This window comes from Xylaria bambusicola (assembly GCF_022495145.1).
Source record: "Xylaria bambusicola strain CBS 139988 unplaced genomic scaffold F5B22scaffold_2, whole genome shotgun sequence".
Lineage (NCBI taxonomy): Eukaryota > Fungi > Ascomycota > Sordariomycetes > Xylariales > Xylariaceae > Xylaria > Xylaria bambusicola.
Window position 1 is genome coordinate 807,999 of NW_025953555.1, and position 20,507 is coordinate 828,505.

At 50.0% G+C, this 20,507-nt stretch overlaps 8 protein-coding genes across 8 annotated transcripts; 4 read left to right on the plus strand and 4 right to left on the minus strand.

Moving 5' to 3' along the window:
* Positions 1-12: 12 nt before the first annotated feature.
* On the minus strand, positions 13-2,142 carry F5B22DRAFT_585514 (peptidase M16 inactive domain-containing protein). The gene is made up of 2 exons (XM_047973500.1): positions 1,919-2,142; positions 13-1,833 (listed from the first exon to the last, which is right to left on the minus strand). The coding sequence occupies exons 1-2, from the start codon at positions 2,042-2,044 to the stop codon at positions 241-243; spliced, it is 1,719 nt and encodes a 572-aa protein (XP_047835734.1). The 5' UTR covers positions 2,045-2,142; the 3' UTR covers positions 13-240.
* A 2,697-nt stretch (positions 2,143-4,839) lies between these two features.
* On the plus strand, positions 4,840-5,719 carry F5B22DRAFT_155291 (uncharacterized protein). Its single transcript, XM_047969190.1, has 2 exons — positions 4,840-5,191; positions 5,273-5,719. The coding sequence occupies exons 1-2, from the start codon at positions 5,003-5,005 to the stop codon at positions 5,528-5,530; spliced, it is 447 nt and encodes a 148-aa protein (XP_047835735.1). The 5' UTR covers positions 4,840-5,002; the 3' UTR covers positions 5,531-5,719.
* Positions 5,720-6,517: 798 nt separating this feature from the next.
* Positions 6,518-7,835, plus strand: F5B22DRAFT_632871 (SMAD/FHA domain-containing protein; the record flags this gene model as incomplete). Its single annotated transcript, XM_047976753.1, has 3 exons — positions 6,518-6,987; positions 7,080-7,185; positions 7,248-7,835. The coding sequence occupies 3 exons, from the start codon at positions 6,518-6,520 to the stop codon at positions 7,833-7,835; spliced, it is 1,164 nt and encodes a 387-aa protein (XP_047835736.1).
* A 1,450-nt stretch (positions 7,836-9,285) lies between these two features.
* On the plus strand, positions 9,286-10,548 carry F5B22DRAFT_641521 (mitochondrial carrier; the record flags this gene model as incomplete). Its single annotated transcript, XM_047977998.1, has 4 exons — positions 9,286-9,302; positions 9,366-9,440; positions 9,561-10,162; positions 10,307-10,548. The coding sequence occupies 4 exons, from the start codon at positions 9,286-9,288 to the stop codon at positions 10,546-10,548; spliced, it is 936 nt and encodes a 311-aa protein (XP_047835737.1).
* A 336-nt stretch (positions 10,549-10,884) lies between these two features.
* On the minus strand, positions 10,885-12,743 carry F5B22DRAFT_155311 (uncharacterized protein). Its single transcript, XM_047969191.1, has 2 exons — positions 12,511-12,743; positions 10,885-12,406 (listed from the first exon to the last, which is right to left on the minus strand). Exons 1-2 carry the CDS (start codon positions 12,600-12,602, stop codon positions 11,065-11,067), a joined length of 1,434 nt encoding a protein of 477 aa, XP_047835738.1. The 5' UTR covers positions 12,603-12,743; the 3' UTR covers positions 10,885-11,064.
* A 33-nt stretch (positions 12,744-12,776) lies between these two features.
* On the minus strand, positions 12,777-14,375 carry F5B22DRAFT_155436 (kinase-like domain-containing protein). Its single transcript, XM_047969192.1, has 3 exons — positions 14,004-14,375; positions 13,446-13,939; positions 12,777-13,375 (listed from the first exon to the last, which is right to left on the minus strand). The coding sequence occupies exons 1-3, from the start codon at positions 14,229-14,231 to the stop codon at positions 12,973-12,975; spliced, it is 1,125 nt and encodes a 374-aa protein (XP_047835739.1). The 5' UTR covers positions 14,232-14,375; the 3' UTR covers positions 12,777-12,972.
* Positions 14,376-16,466: 2,091 nt separating this feature from the next.
* Positions 16,467-17,619, plus strand: F5B22DRAFT_155454 (uncharacterized protein). The gene has a single exon (XM_047969193.1). It carries the CDS (start codon positions 16,788-16,790, stop codon positions 17,610-17,612), a length of 825 nt encoding a protein of 274 aa, XP_047835740.1. The 5' UTR covers positions 16,467-16,787; the 3' UTR covers positions 17,613-17,619.
* Positions 17,620-17,989: 370 nt separating this feature from the next.
* Positions 17,990-19,767, minus strand: F5B22DRAFT_155460 (uncharacterized protein). The gene has a single exon (XM_047969194.1). It carries the CDS (start codon positions 19,310-19,312, stop codon positions 18,329-18,331), a length of 984 nt encoding a protein of 327 aa, XP_047835741.1. The 5' UTR covers positions 19,313-19,767; the 3' UTR covers positions 17,990-18,328.
* Between the last annotated feature and the right edge of the window lie 740 nt (positions 19,768-20,507).

Consider the following 20,507-nt stretch of genomic DNA (forward strand, 5'->3'; position numbering starts at 1 on the left):
GAACAAACTCTCTAATAGTCATAACAATGTGCCATTTCTTCGTTAATGCTGTTATTACATATTTATATACAAGTGACGGTGTCTTATCTATGCTAGGACTCGGCCTTTATAATGCTTCCAAAATTCTTCCCGCAGCCTAATTCGTACACCGCGCCACCGTTCGAGATTGGTGTGTACCCCGGGAATTTATAAAACGGCAGACCCCATCCACCATTATTGTTTTCACTCACGAACCTAGTTTCACCGTCTGCCGAGACCCCACCGGAAGATTCTATCTTGAATTTCTTCCCAGGTCATTGGCTTCGCTGTAAAGTGCGGTGCATCTGCTTCTTGTATCACGACCGTGGGAGCGCCACTACCCTTCCCCTCATTCTGAACGAGACCCCCTATGACCATCTTGGCGACGCGTCGAAGATCTTGTATGGTCAGTTTCTCGATACTGCGGCACATTTCCTGCACTGGTACTTTCCGACCATAGACTTGAACTTGTCTACCGAGATCTTCTAACTCGACCATGCGACTTTCGAGGTTCATCAATAGACTCGATCGAAGTTGGTTCTTGGCACGTTGTACCTCGAGTTCACCTAGAGCTGAGAAGCCCGTATCCAAGGTAAGAGCCCTAAGTTCCTGGCACATGGTATCTAGCATACGCTGAGTGTTGCCAGGAGTGCATAATGCAGAGATGCCAAATAGACCAGAATCCGTGTATGACTGATTGAAAGACATACAATTCTCCACCCAAGCGTGTTGGTTGAGAACGTTGGTGTACAATCGAGAGAACATGCCCTTCCCGGGACCACCAGCAGAGAACGAGCCACCACCGCCCAGCAGCGTGTTTAATGTTGCTAGTGCATATATGTCTTTAGAGGCTATGGGCAGTCCCTCAAATGCTATGTGGATGTGGCTGAAGCTGGGATGCATAGGATTTGGGCAAGGTGGTTGAGTAGGGAGCGAAATGAAGCCTCCTGTGTACCGAGCGGGAGCAGAAATGTCCTCCAGTGTCGGAACGAGAGGCGTAGAATTCATGACAGCAGCTTTCGCGCTTGCGGAGGTGGAGAGACTTTTCTTGAAAAGAGGTAACTTAGAGAAGATACTGGAAGATTGTTGAGTGGAGCTGGCCGATGATGAAGATGAAGTAGAAGCCTCGGTTTCAACTGATGTTTCCGAGCCAGATCTCGATAGCAGTGGTGGTCCTGTGGACTTCATGTCGCCAAAGAACTCCGTGGCTAATTGCACGGCCTCCATGTGAGGCACGCCAGCGAAGGCCACCACTGTTCTTTCTGGGCGATAGAATGTATCCCGATAGGCCTCAATGGCTGACTTGTTGATGTGGGGTATGCGTTCCATGGGACATAGGAGGGGGTTCCCAAGGGTATTAGATTTAAAAGCTGCCATGTGTACCAATTCGGGTATAATGAGCTCTGGTTTCTTCCATATCTCAGTGATTTCATATTGGACAGTCTCAAGCTCGTCAGAAACTTCGGTTTCCGTTATGCGGGGATTTCGGATCGTGTCGGCGAGTAACTCGGTTGCGGCACGAACTGTAGAGTTGAAAGTGGCAGCTTGGTACATGATGGATTCTCTGGAAGAAACACTTTGTATGTTCCCGCCAAGCGATTCAACAATCTCTTGAATTTCCTCACTGGATTTACTAGTTGTGGATTTGAAGGCTAGACGATCGACAAGGTGGCTCAGGCCGCTGAGCTGGGGAGTTTCGAATCGCGATCCTGCCTCGACATAAACACCGACACCAGAGAAAGACCCGGGAAGCGCTTCAGATGCCACGCGAACACCATTTGGAAGCGTTGTTATGTGATCTAGTTCAGTAGGTTCCTAGCGAGGCAGTTAGAAGATGTGTCTACATATGCACATGTCCATCCATAATGTGGAAACGGCTTGGGAAAAGGATTTTGACTACCTTAGCATCTCGAACTTTGACGGTGGCAAGGCTGCGGTTTAATGAGAGACGCGCAGCCCTGGCCGTGGCACTCCTGGGCGAGGCAAAGCCTCTCACCAAAGACTTCGACGTATACGCGCGAAACATCACGAAGCGGTTGCGCGGGGGTGCCTCAGCTAGTGCTCTTCCAACTGGAGGAGGAGATATTTGACAGTGACGATTGAAGATGACCAAGGGACCCTTATCGGAGCATGGATATGCTTATCGGGATCGCTTATCATCTTATCATCGGACACCAATGAACTACATAGTACCTAACAACATTTGAAGGTAGCACTGGAGGGCTATCACATGACTCTGCAATAGGTACTTTCGTAGGTGGGCTTAGGTAAGCATAGATCAATTTTGGTAACCACCATACGAAGTAATAGGGCTGAGCCATTACTTACTTGCGCCTCCTCTCTTAAACCAGTATTAGGATGACGTTAATAGTACAATAATTACGACGGAGAGTTTACTGTGTAGCCTTTTCATGACGAATAAGAACTGGCTCAGTAATGCAAGTGAGGTACCAGGACAAGTTCTCATAAGAGCTAGGAGAGATTCTATCTAAAAGGACTCATCACCAACTTCACATAACCGTCATATGACCATGATGAAAGCCGTAGTTCACTCACTATGCTTTGACACACATGACTTACTGCGCTAATTAGCACATGGTTTAGATAGATCTGGGGGTGTTGTTGTTGTTGTGGATACTGGGCTAATAGTTCACTTTCAAATGTCAAATGTTTCGAAACAGAAGTTGGCTGACTACTGCTACTTAACGTACCAATGTAAATAACCTAGCATTCAAATCAATATGCACAGAACTTCTTAGTCAGATAACAGATAGATTACCCTACAGTATTATAAACTACCTAGGTAATCTTATCAACCTCCTTGAAAATCTGATATGGAAGCATGCACTATATAGATTTTGTATCTGTAGTCGTCCTGGTAAATAGGTACAGGTATCGCAGTCTTGGATGGGGCTCCGGCAGATGAGGCTTGAATGGCCATAGATGCAGGTAATTGTGCAGCGAGCTTGCACGCTACTGTAGGTAGTGTATTTGCTTAGTAGAGCAGGTACCTACCGTAGTATCGGCAGCACCGACATTTGAAACCCGGGGTGGGCTAAGAATTGATTTGCTTGGCTGGCGAGCTGGTTCTGGACCGGGTCACCTCTGGTGCTAATTCCAGAAACTGAAACACTCGAACAAAGCCTCGCGCTCAAGCGCTCACGCGGAAGGTGTGCTAAAATTACACCAAGGTGGATTCTGCAGTGGGGGATTCGAGGTCGAGTGCTAGGTGAAGTTTAGTGTAGCCCATCTCTGCCCACCCCCCATGCCAGCCCCATGTCAGCCCATGACAGAACCGTGATAATTCCTGCTTGCTGACTTATGCACTCCGTAAATACCTACCATGACAGGTCAATGCCGGTGGCAACGTCTGCGTAGGTACTTACTTACATAGTAGGTAGGTAGTACAGTTGCGTTGTGTCCGAGTTGCGCAAGAGAATGTTGCAACTTTGACGTCCGAAATTCTGGTGGAATTATCTTGCCCTGCGATCTACAGTACGCGTACATGTACATCCCATCCACACGCTAGACTTGGGTTTACGAAGTAGAATGAACTGATGAAATCCAGGTGATGACTCTAGCACGCTATTAGGCAGTTTACGTCAGGTTAGTAGTCAACACTACACGATCAAGGTCAGCATAGTTGGGCGATCGTCATAAGCAGTCACAGAACGGGGACCCAGGCCAAGAACGGTACTTTCTGCGTACTATCCTGGTATGTACCGGTCGTCTTTAAATGAACTACCTACTTACACTACCTACAAGGGGTTTTGCGGGCTTCTCTCCTCTCCACTCATCGGTACTGCATTCTGCATTCTGCGTTAGGTATTACACGTATGTTTTCCCTCACCCCATGCAGTGCCAATGCGGTAGGCGAGTACCAGGCGAGTAGGTACTATGTAAGTAGGTACCGGCGAATGGGGGTAGAGCTTTGCCTTACGTACTTGGAGTACTGGCCGGGGTAGGCATAATTGCGATAAAATCCAGAAGGTTCCCCATTTAAGTAAAGATGCCCCAGAACGTCGCAGTAGGATCAACTTGCAGGCTGACTAGGTACCCGTGTCCGACTATTCAGCATCCAGATATCCTGTCCCAGATGCTTGCCGGAGCTAGCATGAGTCCTTCATCCATGCATAAGCAAGAGGAAGGAGAACGACAGCCATCGTAGAAACCCCATCCCCAAGCCGTGAAGTGAAGCCTTGGGCAATATCTGAGACCATGTCTTCTTCTTAGTCCCTTGTCCGAGAAGAGGCCAGCCAGAACAAAGCGTGTCATGTACAAGTGCCTGATGGCTTGACTGGGGCTGCTGTTTGGGTCTCGAGTCTCATACTTGATCTGGTCAGGCTCGCGGTTGATGCGTGTAATGAATAACATGTAGGTACCGTAGTGGTTTTGAGACAGACAGTGACCGTAGGCGAATCAGAAGGCATATGAGGATTTTGCCAAGTCGTTACCACTCCATATACTTCGTAGGCCTCGATCTGAAGTGTCTGCCGGCGGCGTGTTGTCTCGAATAGAGCTTCAGGTTATATTATTCCACACGACCCTTGAAGTGCTTGAGCTGGCCGGACATCGCCATCACGAGTCCTTAAACTGGCAGCTCCCGTTAGCCAGACCGCTAGAACGGCTGGTTTTTCCTTTATCCAATAGGTAGGGCCGTGATTAGATCTAATGCAGTCAGCTAGGACGCTAGGTATCTTCATGATGGCCACGATATTGTTCCAGGTACTCCTTCAGTCAATCCTCCGACCTAATGCACCTTGTGGGGTGTGTCATGTACATGGAAGCTATCTAATAATGGATCGGCTCCGTACTATAGTACATGGCCCGTCCAAGGAAGGCCATTCCTGGTCAACAAAGCAGCTGCTTGCATCCTCAACCATCCTGATGGAGAGATCATCATGAACTCGCGCCATCTGAGCCCCAGTGGATTTGACACCCCCTAGCTCGTTATAATTTAGTGTAGTGTAGATTAACATATACTATGTTTGGGATACTGCATGACAGATCGATCCCGACGGGTGCAATAATGCTGCTCGGTATATTACCTATCGTGCCTCAGCTGTTTCCTTGTCTAGATTTTTCTGAAATTCTTTTTGGCGTTTTCGACATCCTTTCTGCAGCATCCCTCGGCATACCGCTCTCTTGGTTTGTTCCTCCTCACATACAGAGTGTACGTCCTCGACCTCTACGTTGGCTCGCCAGTAATATCGTCTTGCACGCTTTGCCGATGAACTGACTGCTTGTACTGTAGATACCCGACTTTCTATACCCATCGACGCCCTGTTTTGTTTCTTGCTGCAGCTTATACATTACATCCCGAGGAGCCTCGTCTTATGAAAGCCCGAGTTCGTCTTCAGCCACTCGAGCAGCCAGCAATACCACGTTATCAAGAATCTTTTTGCGTACCTCGACCAGTGAATCTTTCTGGGCGTCTTTTCACTGTTGTTGGCTAGCTGGCGTCGTTCATTCGATTGTAGGCCGACATAGAGTACATCGCTACACCTATTAATCATCCATCCATCCATCCATCCGTTCATTTCTTCCATTTCGTGTTCACCATCCCCTGTTCATGGGGCTTCGCTTTATTGCTCGAGAGTTTTATTCGAGAGTTTAATGAGACATTGGACCTGCATACAGTACTCGTGAATATCCGCCTACACGCCGAGGCGCATTATCACAACTTGGCCTGGCAACGTCGTATAACTCCCCGTTCATTCATAGTGCTGCAGCATCCAGCACTGGGCACCAAATCCAGGCACCTGGGCACCTGAGCAGCACGCCAACCCCCGCCCTAACCCCCTTCTCCGCCCCCCCTAAACTCACGCGACCACAGGCCAACCTGACCTCCAACTGGGGCCAGGCAGGTCGATTGTTACTAGGCGTTAAAATGCTGTCCCAACCCGCAGCCGTTCCGTCGCCTGCCATTTTCGACCCTCTTGCCTCGTCCACACCCTCTCCCTCAACAGCAACATCCGCAACGTCATCGGCGCGACGACGGCTCAGTGGCATCATTAATCTTCGCAGCTACACCGCCAATTCGCTCCTTTCCAGCCGCGAGTCAAGCAGCTCTCGCAATCCCAACCGCCACAGCATCCACGGCGCCATCTTTCGCTCTTCGTCCATTCGCGGGAATAGTAGCGCCAGTCGTGCACGCTCCACCTCCCGCCCTCCCAACCCCAACCAAGAAGAGTCAGCTCTCGCCGCCACATTCTCTGATGCTCTGAACATTACCGGCGACGATTACCTGGCAGAGCCACTTTCAATAACTCTCGACACCACGATAGTTGATCCCATCCCCCGAGCTGATCAGAACGCCGCTAGGAACCGTAGCTCGAGCCCCGACAATCGTCGCTTCAGTTCTCGCTTTAGTGAGAGCGCTGCGCTAGCCTTGTTGCAGGAGAGATTGGAGTCAAATTCCAGTCCCAGCCCAGAGTTACCCAGTGTCCGCGTAGACATGACAAGGGCCCGTTCTGCAACGCTAGGAACTTTGAACGAAATGTCTCCCAATGAAGCGCTCCCCTCCATACGCTTATCGGCTTTCTTCGACCCGCGGGCCACTCGTCCCTCCTTATCCTTCACACCAGTTGCTCGCACCCTACCAACCGGCAAGGAGACTATCAAAGTTGGGCGTTATTCCGAGCGAGAAAATCATGCACCCGTTCCTATGAACGCTCCATCGGCAGCCCCCGTGGGGTTCAAAAGCAAGGTCGTCAGTCGGCGTCATTGCGAGTTCTGGTATGAGAAGGGGAAATGGTATATCAAGGATGTCAAGAGCTCGTCTGGCACGTTTCTCAATCATATTCGCCTAAGTGCTCCTGCTACGGAGTCCAAGCCGTATCCCATTAATGATGGAGACATTGTACAGTTGGGGATAGACTTTAAAGGCGGTGAAGAAATGATTTATAGATGTGTCAAAATGCGCATCGAACTGAATAGGGGTTGGCAGGCCAAACCTAATGCTTTCAAGTAAGTTGTTTCGTGCTCTGCCGATTCCTCCCGAAGTCACACTGTTTTACCTTTGCCCAAAACTTAGTTAGATGATGCTAATGCAATCATAGCATGACCACTCACAAGCGCTTAAGAGATTTGACATCACCCGCGTCAACTGCATCACCAGGGTCATCCCATGCTCAAGATTGCTCCATCTGCCTGAATGCGATTGCAGTACGTTTTCAATATCCCTAAGACTCCAAAACCATGCTATCTTATGCTAAGTCTATGTGTAGCCTTGTCAATCGCTCTTTGTTGCTCCATGCTCTCACACGTGGCATTTCAAATGCATTCGTGAGATGCTACACGGGCCTTCGTGGCCAATTTTCATATGCCCCAACTGCAGGGCGACTGCTGATCTGGATGCCGAAATTGATGAGCCAGCAGAAGAGTGGCAACAACTTCCGGAAGAAATTGCAGAAGACAAGGCTGAAGAAGACGCACGCCCTGCAAATAACGCACATATAAATCCAGCGCCACAAGCAAACGATGATTCGTTGAAACGGTACGCTGACCAAGCCGAGCCTGGCGACGCAACGGTACACCTAGCAAGTACAACAACACCTCAGACATCTGCTGGCCCATCGAGACATGCAGCGTCGGATCCCGTGCCCATTCCGAGCGCCTCTCCACGCAGAACGCCATCGCCTACTCCAAATGGGTTATTAAATGTCCACGAAGGACCAATTACGCCTAGGAATGATGCTGGCCCCTGGGTATTTGATGGAAATCCAGCACGTGTCTCTCAAGAGAGCGCAAGAAGAAATGCTATGGGAAGTCTGAATGCTGCCGCACAGGCGCAGGCAGGACCGAATCAAATATAGGAGGACCTTGAGCGACTCCTGCTTGGCTTGGGTACAGTGGGCTTGTGAGATGTCGGTGCAGCTGTCCCCTTCACGTCTCGAGTCGACAAATTGCCTGTACCCACCTAGTTAACTTGCCGGACGCGAGTCGTTTTAAGCGTCACGCGGCAAGAAAATCATATGACGGTTGTTATGAGGCGATGACTAAGAGTCCACTTTTTTCTCTGCATTAGTGGTGTGTTTTTGAGTGAGACATCAATGGTCATTGTGATTTTCGGCATGGAGCGAATATGGGCGATTTATATCCTTTTCTTTAGAGCATTGTACCGGGGGAACATTAGCTAGCGAACCGATTTTGCTACCTGTTTTCGATCATTGCATCGTTAGTTCTAGATATCACATACGCATTGAACACATTGGAGCCAACTTGGGGATGCTCGGTTTTTTCAAAGACACATATTTCTTCAAGCCAAGGCTTTTATATTTGGCACCTTGTTGTGGCACAAATCGTGACATCACACGTTTCGACCAATAAATCCCATGTTATGATTCTACTCAATATAGAACCACTCTCTTGCTAGTTCCATGAGGCCTCACTCGTTCTTCAATTGTAGCTATGAAAGTATTCTTCTCCGAGACATCAGACTCCTCTGAGAACTTGTGGTATTTATATATTTCAATCAGATGCAAACCTTAGGGGAAAAATCATGAGCCGTATGCATGCGCCTTGGTTAATAAATACAAGTAAAGGGCAAGAAAATAAAGCGTCGAGGTTTATATCTTGACGAATATCGCCAGATGTAGACATAGAACGCTGATGTCAGACGGTTGTGTACAGTAGGACGTAAAAGAACAAGGTAGAGTACCAAACCCATCTGCGTGAGTACGTAGGTACTTGCTTAATGCTTAATATACCTGTATTATAGTTATGCGAGTTTACCAGCTTTCCCATTCGCTAATAGGAATACTCAAGTAGTGAAAGGCTACCTACTTACTTACACTTTTTTCGTTTCGTGTGAAGTAGCACTACCTACCTCCTCTCATCGGTTGCGATCTCGGATGCCAGCGACCCTAGAACGGCCCCGTCTCGAATGGCGTCGCTGACTAGCGCAGCATCTTTTTGTACCTACATGTACAGGCTTTCTTAAGCCGACTGGCAATGCAGTCAGATCCCAAGTATCCTCCGAGTTGTCGTTTTTCACATCTGTCCATGCTCTGCTTGTTTTCGGATCCTTCACCTATTCATCTTGTGACACCCTCCCCGAAAAAATCGATCGGCCTCGGCCTCATGCGGTGACCTGTGCCAAGTCCAGCGTCCCGGCCCTTGGCGTTCCTCCGATTCTGACCGCTTCTGGCCGCTCCAACAGCTTGTTCATTGTTTGTCTTGGATACTCTACGAGTTCTTGCGCCTTGCTGTGCTGGTGACTGGTAGTTGATAATTGGTGCGCAACCAGGGACTCGGGGCGGCGCTATGTCGACCACTGTTGGGTAAGTCGTCGTGGTTCTCTCTCGGTGATGTTATCTTACCAGCCGGCTGATTCGGACACGCAGAGCTTTCATAGCTGGTGGCATCGCCGCCTGCGGTGCTGTCACGGCCACGCATCCTTTCGAAACCGTCAAGATTCGGTATGCAATATCCTCCCATTCGATGCCAGGCTCTCTGTGCGAAGAGCTGAAGATCAGAACAAGGGGGACTCAGAGGGCAGAGCTGGGTCAAGGCTAACGTGATGGTCGCGTCGCAAATAGAATGCAGCTGCAAGGCGAGCTCCAATCCAAAGGCCACCAGCCACATCACTACCGAGGCCCCATCCACGGTGTCAGCGTCATTGTCCGAAATGAGGGCATTCGTGGCATATACAGAGGTTTAGGATGCGCATACGTGTATCAGATCTTGCTCAACGGCTGCCGGTTGGGTTTCTATGAGCCCATGCGCCATGGTCTCGCGTCCCTCCTGTTGAACGATGGTGCTAGGCAGAATCTCGCCATCAATATGTTTTGCGGCGCATCATCGGGCATCATTGGCGCCGCCGCCGGCTCCCCTTTCTTCCTCGTCAAGACCCGTCTTCAGAGCTATTCACCCTTCCTCCCTGTCGGCACACAGCACAAATACCGCAATGCGATCGATGGTACGCGCCAGATTTACAAGGCGGGTGGCATCGGTGGCCTATACAGAGGTGTGGGCGCGGCCATGATTCGTACCGGCTTCGGTAGCTCCGTACAGCTACCCACATACTTCCTAGCAAAGAGAATGCTCACGAAGCACGTGGGCATGGAGGAGGGTGCGCCATTACATCTGGCAAGCAGTACTGCATCAGGCTTTGTAGTCTGCTGCTTCATGCATCCACCAGGTGAGCGCACCTCTTTTCTCACTCTGCATGTCTTGCACCTACTCCCACTTTCCTATGAATTCTGCGATTCAAGTTGACTTGGAAAGTCGCTAATATAAATATGTTGCTTCTACAACATATATTTCTGACTAATAATGTGCACAGATACTATCATGTCACGTCTCTATAACCAACATGGTGACCTGTACAAGGGTGTTTTTGACTGCCTGGGCAAGACGATCCGTACCGAAGGTTTCTTTGCCATCTACAAGGGCTTCCTCCCCCATCTAGCTCGCATATTACCACATACCATTCTGACACTCAGTCTTGCTGAGCAAACCAACAAGTTGGTTCGAAAGATTGAGCAGAAAATTCTACCCGCTTCAGAGTTTGGTGATGCTCGTTAACCAAAAATTTAGTCTACTACAGAACTCTTCCAGCAAACAGTGTCCAGTGTGTCTGGATTTCGGATGGGGGGATTTTGAGGGTTTCGGGAAAATAAAAAGTGCACAGGTGTACAATGGTTCGGTAGACAGATCTCATTTGAACCAGGAAGCCTGTTAGGATTCGTGTGAACACTCTTTCCCATACAACGAAGCTCACCAGTAAGTGTTTACGGGGTGAAACTTTCTGAGGAGTACCGGCAGGCGTCTTGTTCTAAAAAACGGCTCTGGGTCTCAAGCGTTAGAAAGAGGAACGCTATGGCAAGTGTGGTGGACGGGCGTTTCTACCCCCTCTAGATCCAGAAATATAGATATTCTTGTATATAGTAGACAAAAATAATGCGAGTAGAGTGTTAAGAGTTCATGGCCTTCACTTCTCCTTGACCATTACTGGAGATTAGAGCTACATCCATAATCATGCATCATTTGCGGTCATCTCTCATTCTCTTTTTCTGGCATCATAAACAATATGTCTATTATCTACCCCCTTACAGATCTCTCGCAACCATAGCATAACCTCCCCCTTCTCTCCGCCCTGACAGACCCGTCAGCATCCGACACAATATTCGAGGCAATCACATCCACTTCGCCAATCTCCCCTTTCCACCGCTCGTCGCCCAGTGGATCTAGTCCGACCCCACACAGCCTACACTGTCGCCCTGCGACCTGTGCACCTGCGTCAGTCTGTTGGGTAGTGAGGACGGGCGTCAGCCGGTTCAGCTTGCCCGTCGTGCGCACCACGTTCGCCACGACACTCGGATACGATGCCTCCGCGTCCGTGAAAAATCGCGTCACCACGTCGTCTAGACTCAGATCACGGTGCGAGACTACGGCTCCGCCACTGCGCTCGTCGGCGCCTTGATTCTGAGGCGTTGATAAGGAGGGGAAGAGCGCTGCTAGCGGACCGGATGGGGAGCTGACGATGGAGAGATACGTCAGGACCTCTTTCCTGAAGATCTCGCGTAGGGGACTGTAGATGTGGATGCTGGTAGGGGGATGACCGGCGCTGGCAATTTCGTCATCGGCGAGTCCTGTGTACGCAAGGCCTCTCGAGACGTCTGCTATGCTGGAGACTGCTTGATCGAGATCTACAGCCCTCGGCAAGGGAAAGGCGCCGTCGTTCACGAACCATGGGATCCCGAAGCCGCGGCCTTTGGCTGCCTCGGAGAGCGTGAGTTCTGCTAGCGCCGTCGTCGTGTACCCTAGAAGAATCACCGCGCACTCGTGCGCTAAGGCCGCGGCGTATAGCGCATGCCGTATGAGCAGGCGCGAGACGTCTGCACGGGCGCTGGCTGAGGGAAGGCGAGCGAAGAAATCTGCAAGGCGCTGTGAGGGGGCCAGGGATGTGTTTTGTGACGGGAGGAGAGACCAGTCTATTGCTGGTGATGACAGGATGCTGGAGAGCAGCACGGTGTGAATGGTAAGTTCGGGGAAGTGCGCTGCAAATGTGTCTGCGCTCTCCGAAGATGGTCGTGCAGTCCCTGCGCATGCGCGCGTCGCGGTTCCGTTTGTGGGCGTTGGCGATGTGGCATCTGATCCTGGCGGCTGGCTCGTCGTCGTCTTCCTTTCCTCTGGCTGCTTGACGTCGACGTCGATATCTACGAAGACTACTACCAGCTCAAACTTAACGCGCCCACTCTTCTCACGCTGTCTGCGGACATTCTCATCCAAGATATGCAATAGCGCCGTCGATGACGGCCCGCGTGATAACGCTAGGAGGTAGCGCTGAGGGCGTGATGTCAGTTTTGTGCCTCGTGTCTCACGCTGAAGCACCTCGAGCCGCTTGATGGTCTTGCTCGCGACGAATGTGGCGAAACATGTCCTGGCTACACGGTCAGCAAGCTAATCAGCTAAATGCAACGTGGACTTTCTGAGGTATGTCAAAATGTAATCAAGATGACAAGCAACATGAGAAATATGACTTACCGACATACTAAATCAGATCGCAAGTCTAATACTCCCTCTTGCTCTTTGCACCGCGTGCAAACCGGTGTTGCCGCTGTCGTGTTCGTGACCATAGTAAGATAGGCTCAGAAAAAAAAGCCCGGGGTATCACTCTATGCTCAAAATAGTATAATGAAATCAAGCAAAAATAATGTTATGTAGATGGCTTGCAAGTTGAATTCAATGCAGGTTCATGCTTGATCTGACTCACTCACTTTTTGGAGGATGTGGGGAAATTTTTGACTGAAGTCAGTCAGAGTTTGTGAACCCCTAAAAGCGGCCCTGTGGTAGCTTTGCCACTTAACGTCCAACGACACCATTCACTACATATCAATGTGAAGCCATGCCCGCCGGAAACACACTCATCATTAATAAGCATATAAGTGTAGTTCTAGGTCTACAGGTGCAGTAATTGTAAACTTCGCTGTGCCTTGTCGTCTCCTCTTATGCAGCCGAGCCGAACAGACACGCCAGATCACCTTGCTGAAACCACGCGCGGTCTTTCTGCCACGCATGGACTATGATATCTCGTCCCGTGCGAGCTACCATTTCCACCTGTTCCGGCGTTCCCCAGCCTTGAACCGACGTCCCAAAACTAACCAAATGTGCCCCAATTTGAATCGCCGTGCGGAAGGCAAAGTCGTCACTTACTTCGCCGTAGCCCTCCGCGAACCCTTGCACCATCCACAGACCGGCAGTGATGTCTTTGTAGAGCTTCAACTCGTACAGCTCGGCCACCATCTGACCAAAATCTAGGTTCGGCAGCCCCATCTGTGCCATTTCCCAATCAATGACGAACATGGTGATGTCGCTGTTTTCGTGAATGGGCCTGTCTGGCAATAAGATGCTTAAGTTGGTAGTTAGCACAAAGGATCCCCTTCGGCGGCGTAAGAGGCCGGTTGGAAATAGTCACTTACTTTCCTGTCCAGAAGTCGCCATGGATAGGTTGCAATTGACTTTCGTCCTCAAGCTCTTTCGCTGCCATTTCTTTAACGTTCTCGAATACGCCCTTTGCCTCGCTCAAGATTGACGGGAACTGCTCCACGCGGTCGAGGAGCCACGAGAAGTTGATATAATGCTTCAACTGTTGCAGCTCTTTGTTTCCGGTCACCATCTGGCGCAACCCCGTCTGCGTCGCTGACCAAGTGTGAAAGCTCCGCAGCCATTTCCCCAGCGCGCGGCCGAGCTGGAGACATTGCGGACGTACTGCGTCAGGTGTGTTCGCCAAGTACGTGTCGAGTGCGTATGTTTTTAGATCTTTGCCATCGCGCAGCAGCTCTTGAATTTGTGTACTGCGTTCTTCGTCGAAGTGGTAGACCCTAGGTGTTCTTACTATGAATCTGGCTGTGTCGCTTGATTTCTCTTCAATTGAGAAGTCGGACAATGCTTTCAAACACTCCTCTTCGATGCGCTTTCGAACATGTCAGTACTGGATAGTTATTTTTGTAGGGAAATTTCCTGATTTCTGGTCTTACACAGCGAAATAGCGTTAGCTTGAAGGTTGGCGAATTGGCAATGTAGTCCTCGCTATGCTTGACGAGAACGTCTATCGTACCATCGGGGAGAGACTTCTTCAACGTTGCATGGTAGAGGAAGTTAGCCGTGCCACCCGAAAGTGCGTGCAACGATGCAGCTGCAAATAGAGTCTGCTCTAGGTTGGCGAGGACCTTCGACTTGATCTCTTCCCGAGCTGTCGCATCCATAATGTTGTTTATTCACTGTATCGACTCAAGCAATTCTACTAGCCTGGGTGTATTAGAGATTGATACTACTTTTTGGACTAGCACCGGATTGCCATCAAGATTCGGAGTTGGCATTGGTTGGGTTTATCTAGCCAGGTATCTGAAGGAACCGCTGTATCCTACAAGCCATCGAAGCCGCATCATTCTGAATCATTTGTACTAATTGCAGCAATAGGCCCTCGGCACTGCAGAACTACTATGTATGTCAGCCGGTGACTCGCTTCGCCGACCCAACTTACCTCTTCCACTTCTTTCTGTATTATATACATAACTGAGCGAGATTGTGGTAAGAATTCCATACAGATACTATAAGAAGATATTCGGGTACATCTTCTTTATCCACTTATCAAAAAGGTACTCGATGCTCATTGTTTGCGGTCGCACCAATATGTCCCGGGCGGCAAAACGTTTAGGGTCAAACAACGGCCAACTCGCTCAGTTCTCCCCACTTGGGATCGGAAAGGGCCAAGAGTACAGAACTAGGATGATAAGCAGAAATATACAGAATTTGTAACGAGCAAAAGACCCAATGCTGTAAGCTGGCTAACTAGGGCTGTAGGGAGTAATCCTACCTACCTTGTAAAGGTGCCCTCTTCAGCAGCTTAGATGCTAGAAGTTGTAGCACATTCAACATCACACAGTTGGAGTCACAGTAACACGACTTACAGCCTGCGTGTAGGTAAGTATGTAAATCTGTACGTAGACGTACGGAGGTTGCCCAAGTCTTAAGTCCGAGTGTTGCAATATAGTCTCAAACATGCCAATGAAGAGTGTAGTGGTACGATCATGAATTCAATGTCGCACCTAAAATAGTTCAGCAAACGCCTAGCCGTCCGTCCCTCCTTCGTAAGTAAGTGGTGATGCCTACTTAGATACCGAGAGAATAGTAAAAACTGCAGCTCCTTATTCTATTCCTATACTAACTTCTCATATTCGCCGCTCTATCTACTTCTTATTCAAAACACCTTTTTTTATTTTATTTTTACTCTTTTCCATTCTCGCGAGCGACCTTACATCGAGCAGCAAGTGCACGAGCAAGCAAAGGCTACATACACTACAAGCGAAGCGCCTGAACACAAGACGGAACCCCACATACTACAGGTGCTCCAATGGTTTGGCTGAAATGCCTTGCTGACAGACACTCTAGCCAATCATAGGTTAATGAGACTCGAGGCAGGGGTGATCTCAACCAGTATCTCAAACAGAAGGCCGTTTCGTTTGACCACACCTCGGCCGCCTTATTGGACAATTTCGCGCATCCCGCCGATCAAGGGGACCACCCGGCCCTGTGCTTTGTCCAGTCTGTGACCGCGTAGAACACAGGAAGGCAATCTACAGTCGCCGAAGCTACCAGAGTACTGCCAGATAACCTTGGATCTGGATATATCTGCACTCAGACTAGAGATGGTGAGACCCGTCGAGGCCCCTGGCGGGGGACGTAAACCAGGGGAAGAGGCCAGGAAGCGCTGATGGATTGCCTATTACGGTTACTTGTGTATCTCTTATGATGTAGGTATGATGGGACTCCGATAGTAGAAGCAGGAAACAAGATGGCATGATGCTTTGCTGTATGTACGCTGAGACCTCGGGACTCTGCGTATAGTAAAGTACTATCTATGCGGATACTATGTATGGCAAGGTGCAACTTGAAAATAGGAAGCTGTTTCCCGATTGTTTCGTACCTGCTTGAAACCTTCTCTTCCTTCAAGTTGTTTCCTCCTCCTGTCCGTCTCCTTCTGTCTTTCAGTCTGAAACTTCGTGAATTCCTCACGACCTGCCCACTACGTCGCGTTGAGGTAATCTCATCAATACACCATTCCACGGCAAACAACTGGATCGCGTTCGTCTCTTGGGTCGGTCTTCTTGGGCACTAATAATCTGATTGCCTTCCTAGCTGTCTCTCCTACTGCTGCGCTACATCCCTCCGCTTAGCCAAGAGCGCGGTATCCAACTCTCGTGTTGCGCAGGCTTCCGAAGAACCGGTGCATCATCTGATTTACATCGCCAGTGGGTGGACGTCCGGCCAGCGGGTGGCTGCTGGCATACATGATCAGTAGCAAGGAAAAGTGCTACACAAGTCAGAATTTGGGACGAGGAAAGGCACAGCGATCAGACAAAGGGGCGCACAGGACACTATAGTTACAACAACTTATCACCTCCCGCTATTCGATCTTACTGGAGTTCTGCGCGACTTCACCGGGTACCCACGTGTATATCCTGGTAGCAAGGTCGCTTTGATACCATTCGCGTTTCGGGTGACTACGAACCTGATCTTCACTATCCATTCGAAGCCTGCGTCATATCCGTCCAGATCTAGGCGTTGTATATCGACCTGGAGGATCATCCTCTCAGGATTATACATTCCGTGTATAGCCCGGGGAGCTAATCTACGGCCGCGGCCACTTCTTGCGTGGCCAACATCAAGGGTGTACCTAGATAGAGACACGACTCATTTCCATATAATTCAAGCAGGACGGTGCAAAAAGAGCTTGTGGGCTCTTCGTCCTTTCTCAAAACATGAATGGCTACCGACGATCACGAAGGCTCATACAGCTTGCCCAACTGTTAGCCATTGCTTCGACGACCACGGCTGTTTCGCTGCAAGATTTCCAATTTATAACGATAATTCAAGTCCCGTCACTGTCGTGTCTCGGTGCCTATGGTAGCCTAATACCAGGCTGCTCGCGCAGAGATTTCAAAGATGGCGTTCAATGCTCAGAAAGCTGTGCTGAAGGGGTCCAGGAAGATCAGAAGCGCATTATAGAAGCTTGCAAGCATGTTGACGTCAACGAGAGGTCCCTTCTGGGACTGGCATTACAAGGAGGGCTACTAGACGCTCTTTGTCCAAATTTCCAGGCCACCTCGGTAACTTCAACTGAGAAACCAACCACAACACGTACCTTTTTAACACCTAGCCAGACACAAGAAACATCAACTATAACAAGCACACCAGAAACCTTGTCAACAATAACGACATCCACATCTGAAAGCCGCGACGAAAGCTCTACGACAGCGGATACGATTACTTCAACTAGTCGTACTGAAAGCGCCACAGCGACGACTGAAACCCCAAGTGACATTGACACAACAATGACCAGCGTCACTCCTACCCAGACACAGAATACAGAGACGACACCACTAATGAGCTCGCCTACCCCAACACAAACAGATGACAACGATAACGGTGATGCCGATGATAACCAACCAGGGCGAGGTTCATCAGGTGGCGGAAGCCCATTTGATACTGTCTTCATTGGCGGCGCGGAGACAATATTGCGCACAACTTCCAGCATGTTATTAACTTTAACGTGGTCTCTTTTCACCGCGTTGCTTTTTTTGTAATCGTAATGCTGGCCTAATAAATCCATAGAAAGGAGTGGGAACGATTGAAGACCAAAATCAGATGAATGTAATGTTTTGATGAGAAAGGAGAGGGTGCACTGGCGTTTTGGACTACAATATGGGCATTAATACCAGCATTTGTAAATCTTGAAAAGAGTGGGAACTGGCGTAGTATGAGTATAAGCTTTGGATCCTCGGCTGGGGATCTGTATTGTACAAAAAAACAACAACACAATACTAGACCTGAGATGTGCTATTAGTGATTGATTTGTCTCTCAAGGTTACATCTGGTTGTACTTGAAAGTGAAGAAAAATATGATCTCTATTGCCGCGATTAAGGCGTCACATTGATAGATTTCATTATCAGATGAATACGATCATAATATGAACTTCATAAACTGGTATATTGTAAAAATTTTACGTCCAAGAATTCTACATCCTTTCACCTTGTCTTTCGTATCCATCGAAGCCCTATAATTCATCTCGTGGAAGTTACCCGGTAGGCTCTTATCTCGCTCTTATATACACTAGTTGCACGAGAGTTGCTCTCCTAATTCCACATATACTATTGAGGGTAGCCTTTCGCTCCTGCGTCTTTCCCCGCGTTATAATTGATTCTAATGCTCACTCGCTTGACTTTATGTGATGTAAATATATACGATAGGCCCTGTATCGTAAATCGCCCGTCTATCTTGTCCCTTTCGCCTTCCCCTGCTTTACTCCGTTGTACTGCGCCACAAATCGTACATCTGAATAACACTGGGTATGAAGCCGAGCGCGCCGAATCCCAGCTCGGACACGATGTCCCGCTCGATGCTCAAGTGCACGGTAAGCGGGGCCCAGGCGAGGTTGCGTGCTAATGTCTTGCGCCAGTTAGAGGTCCACTCGCGCTCTTCTTGCTCGACGAGGGCCACCGTCTTGCCGCCCGCGAACTTCTCGGCGCGCGTGCGCCGTGCCCGGTTCGACGACTCGTGGAAGAGCCGCATGAGCTCCAGTCCGACGAACGCGCCCCAGCACCGCGCGCACCACAGGCCCAACTTGCCCTGCGTCTTCGGTGCTACGTCCAACACGCCCTTTGTCGCCAAGAACAAAACGTTCTCCATGGACTGGTAGCCGATGCAAGCGGCGAGTTGGGACCAGGCGAGACTCGTCTTGAATTTGCTCTCGGCAGGACTGGTCTTCTCGCCCTCGGCCTGCTTCTTCCGGCGGAGACTGAGGACGAGCGAGCGGCCCCAGAAGTACATGCTCAGCAAGCCCCACAAGCGCATGATGGTGCGGGCCTCGCTCGTGAGCACGCTGAGAGCCTTCAGCCGTCGCGCGAGGCTGAGGGCTAGCGCCGCGCTCGACGAGGGCAGAGTCTTGGCATCGAAGATGAGGGTTGCCGAGGGCGGGAGGGCGCTCGCGAGCGCGATCAGCCGCGAGGCGCTGCGCTGCAGGGCAGGCTGGACGAGGGTCGAGAGGATTGCTGCGGTGAGGCGTGACGAGTAGCACACGATCTGGAGGACGGTGTCGATGCCGGACGGCGTGGACAAGCACCGCTGCAGGTGTGCTAGGAATGCATCTATGTTGGAGGGCGCTGCGGCGAGGAGCTCGCGGAGGGGCAAGGGCTTTGGTTTCGGGGCGGGCACGGGGGCCGTGGACGACGGGACGGGGTCGCCCGTTGGCAGGTCGGTCGTCGAGGTAATTCCGGTCGACGTCATAATGGCTGCCGTTGTTGATTTGTTCGCTTCTCTTGGGCTTTTCCTTTGCCCTTCGTCTAAGTATGCGTCAATTCGCTTGAACGCAACCTAATCTACAACCAATTCCGGTCGAATCGGCTACTCGAGCTGTCGATCTCTGTGGGGGATGAGAGAGCAAATCGGATTTGCTTTTGGACTCAGCAGGCCATGGGGCTGGCTGTCTGTCTATCGGTACTAGAAATGTGGCATCTAAAAGGGGCTCGGGGGCCCTGTATACCCTGAAGCATGGATTTGAATGTCACGGGAATGAGTCCAACGCGAATTAATGCCAGGCGCGAAAGGTATATAGAATCAGACACGACACAGGGGGTAGATTTCTCGATATGGCAGGCAGAGTAATTTGGAAATGAGCTCATAAACCGACCATCCCGTAGGCTACTTACCCACCTAATCTTTAGTTACTCCAGCTGTAAAACCTGGGGGTTAGCTTACCTAGGTAGGTATGTAGTAGGTAGGTAGTTACCTCGGCACTCCGGTTAGGGTGGTCGGCACGCGGGACGACGGTTGTGGGGGAACTTTGGTACACTACTACCTACCTAGGTACTATGTACCTAGGTAGGTAGTAGTTAGGTAAGCAGCTTTGAAGGATACACCAGCTTCTAACAGAAAGGTCTTTTGCTCAGCTATAAGCGACTCGAGAGCGAGTGAGCTTGAAAGCCATTCTGAACTTGATTGATATCGTCAACTCTAGAATCTGCCGAGTAGGCTTCTCTATGTGATCTACACTAACGCTCAGCCTGCATAGATATACCAGAGCCCCATCCCTCACCCCTGCGGCGCAAACTTCAACAACTTCAGATCTGCTCATACTTCTAATATGATACCTGCCTTACCTAGCGAGCCTAGCTGGCCTAGGTACAGATAGGTGGGAAGCCGGGGGCTCATCGATAAATGATCATAGAGGTAAAGACAGTACTCTTTTACCTAGGCAGATGTCCTACTAGGTAGTCTAGGCACCTGGTAGTAGGAGCAGCTCAGGGGCCGACAGCTCAGTCGGCGACGGTTGCAAACCTGCGAAGATACCTAGGTATAAAACTCTCTGAGAAGTTTAGCCATCTTATGTTGACGATATACCTACCTACCTACCTACCTACCTAGGTAACAGTTACCAGGCAGTTTAGCTTCACTAATTACCTGTCACTGGACTGCTTTGATG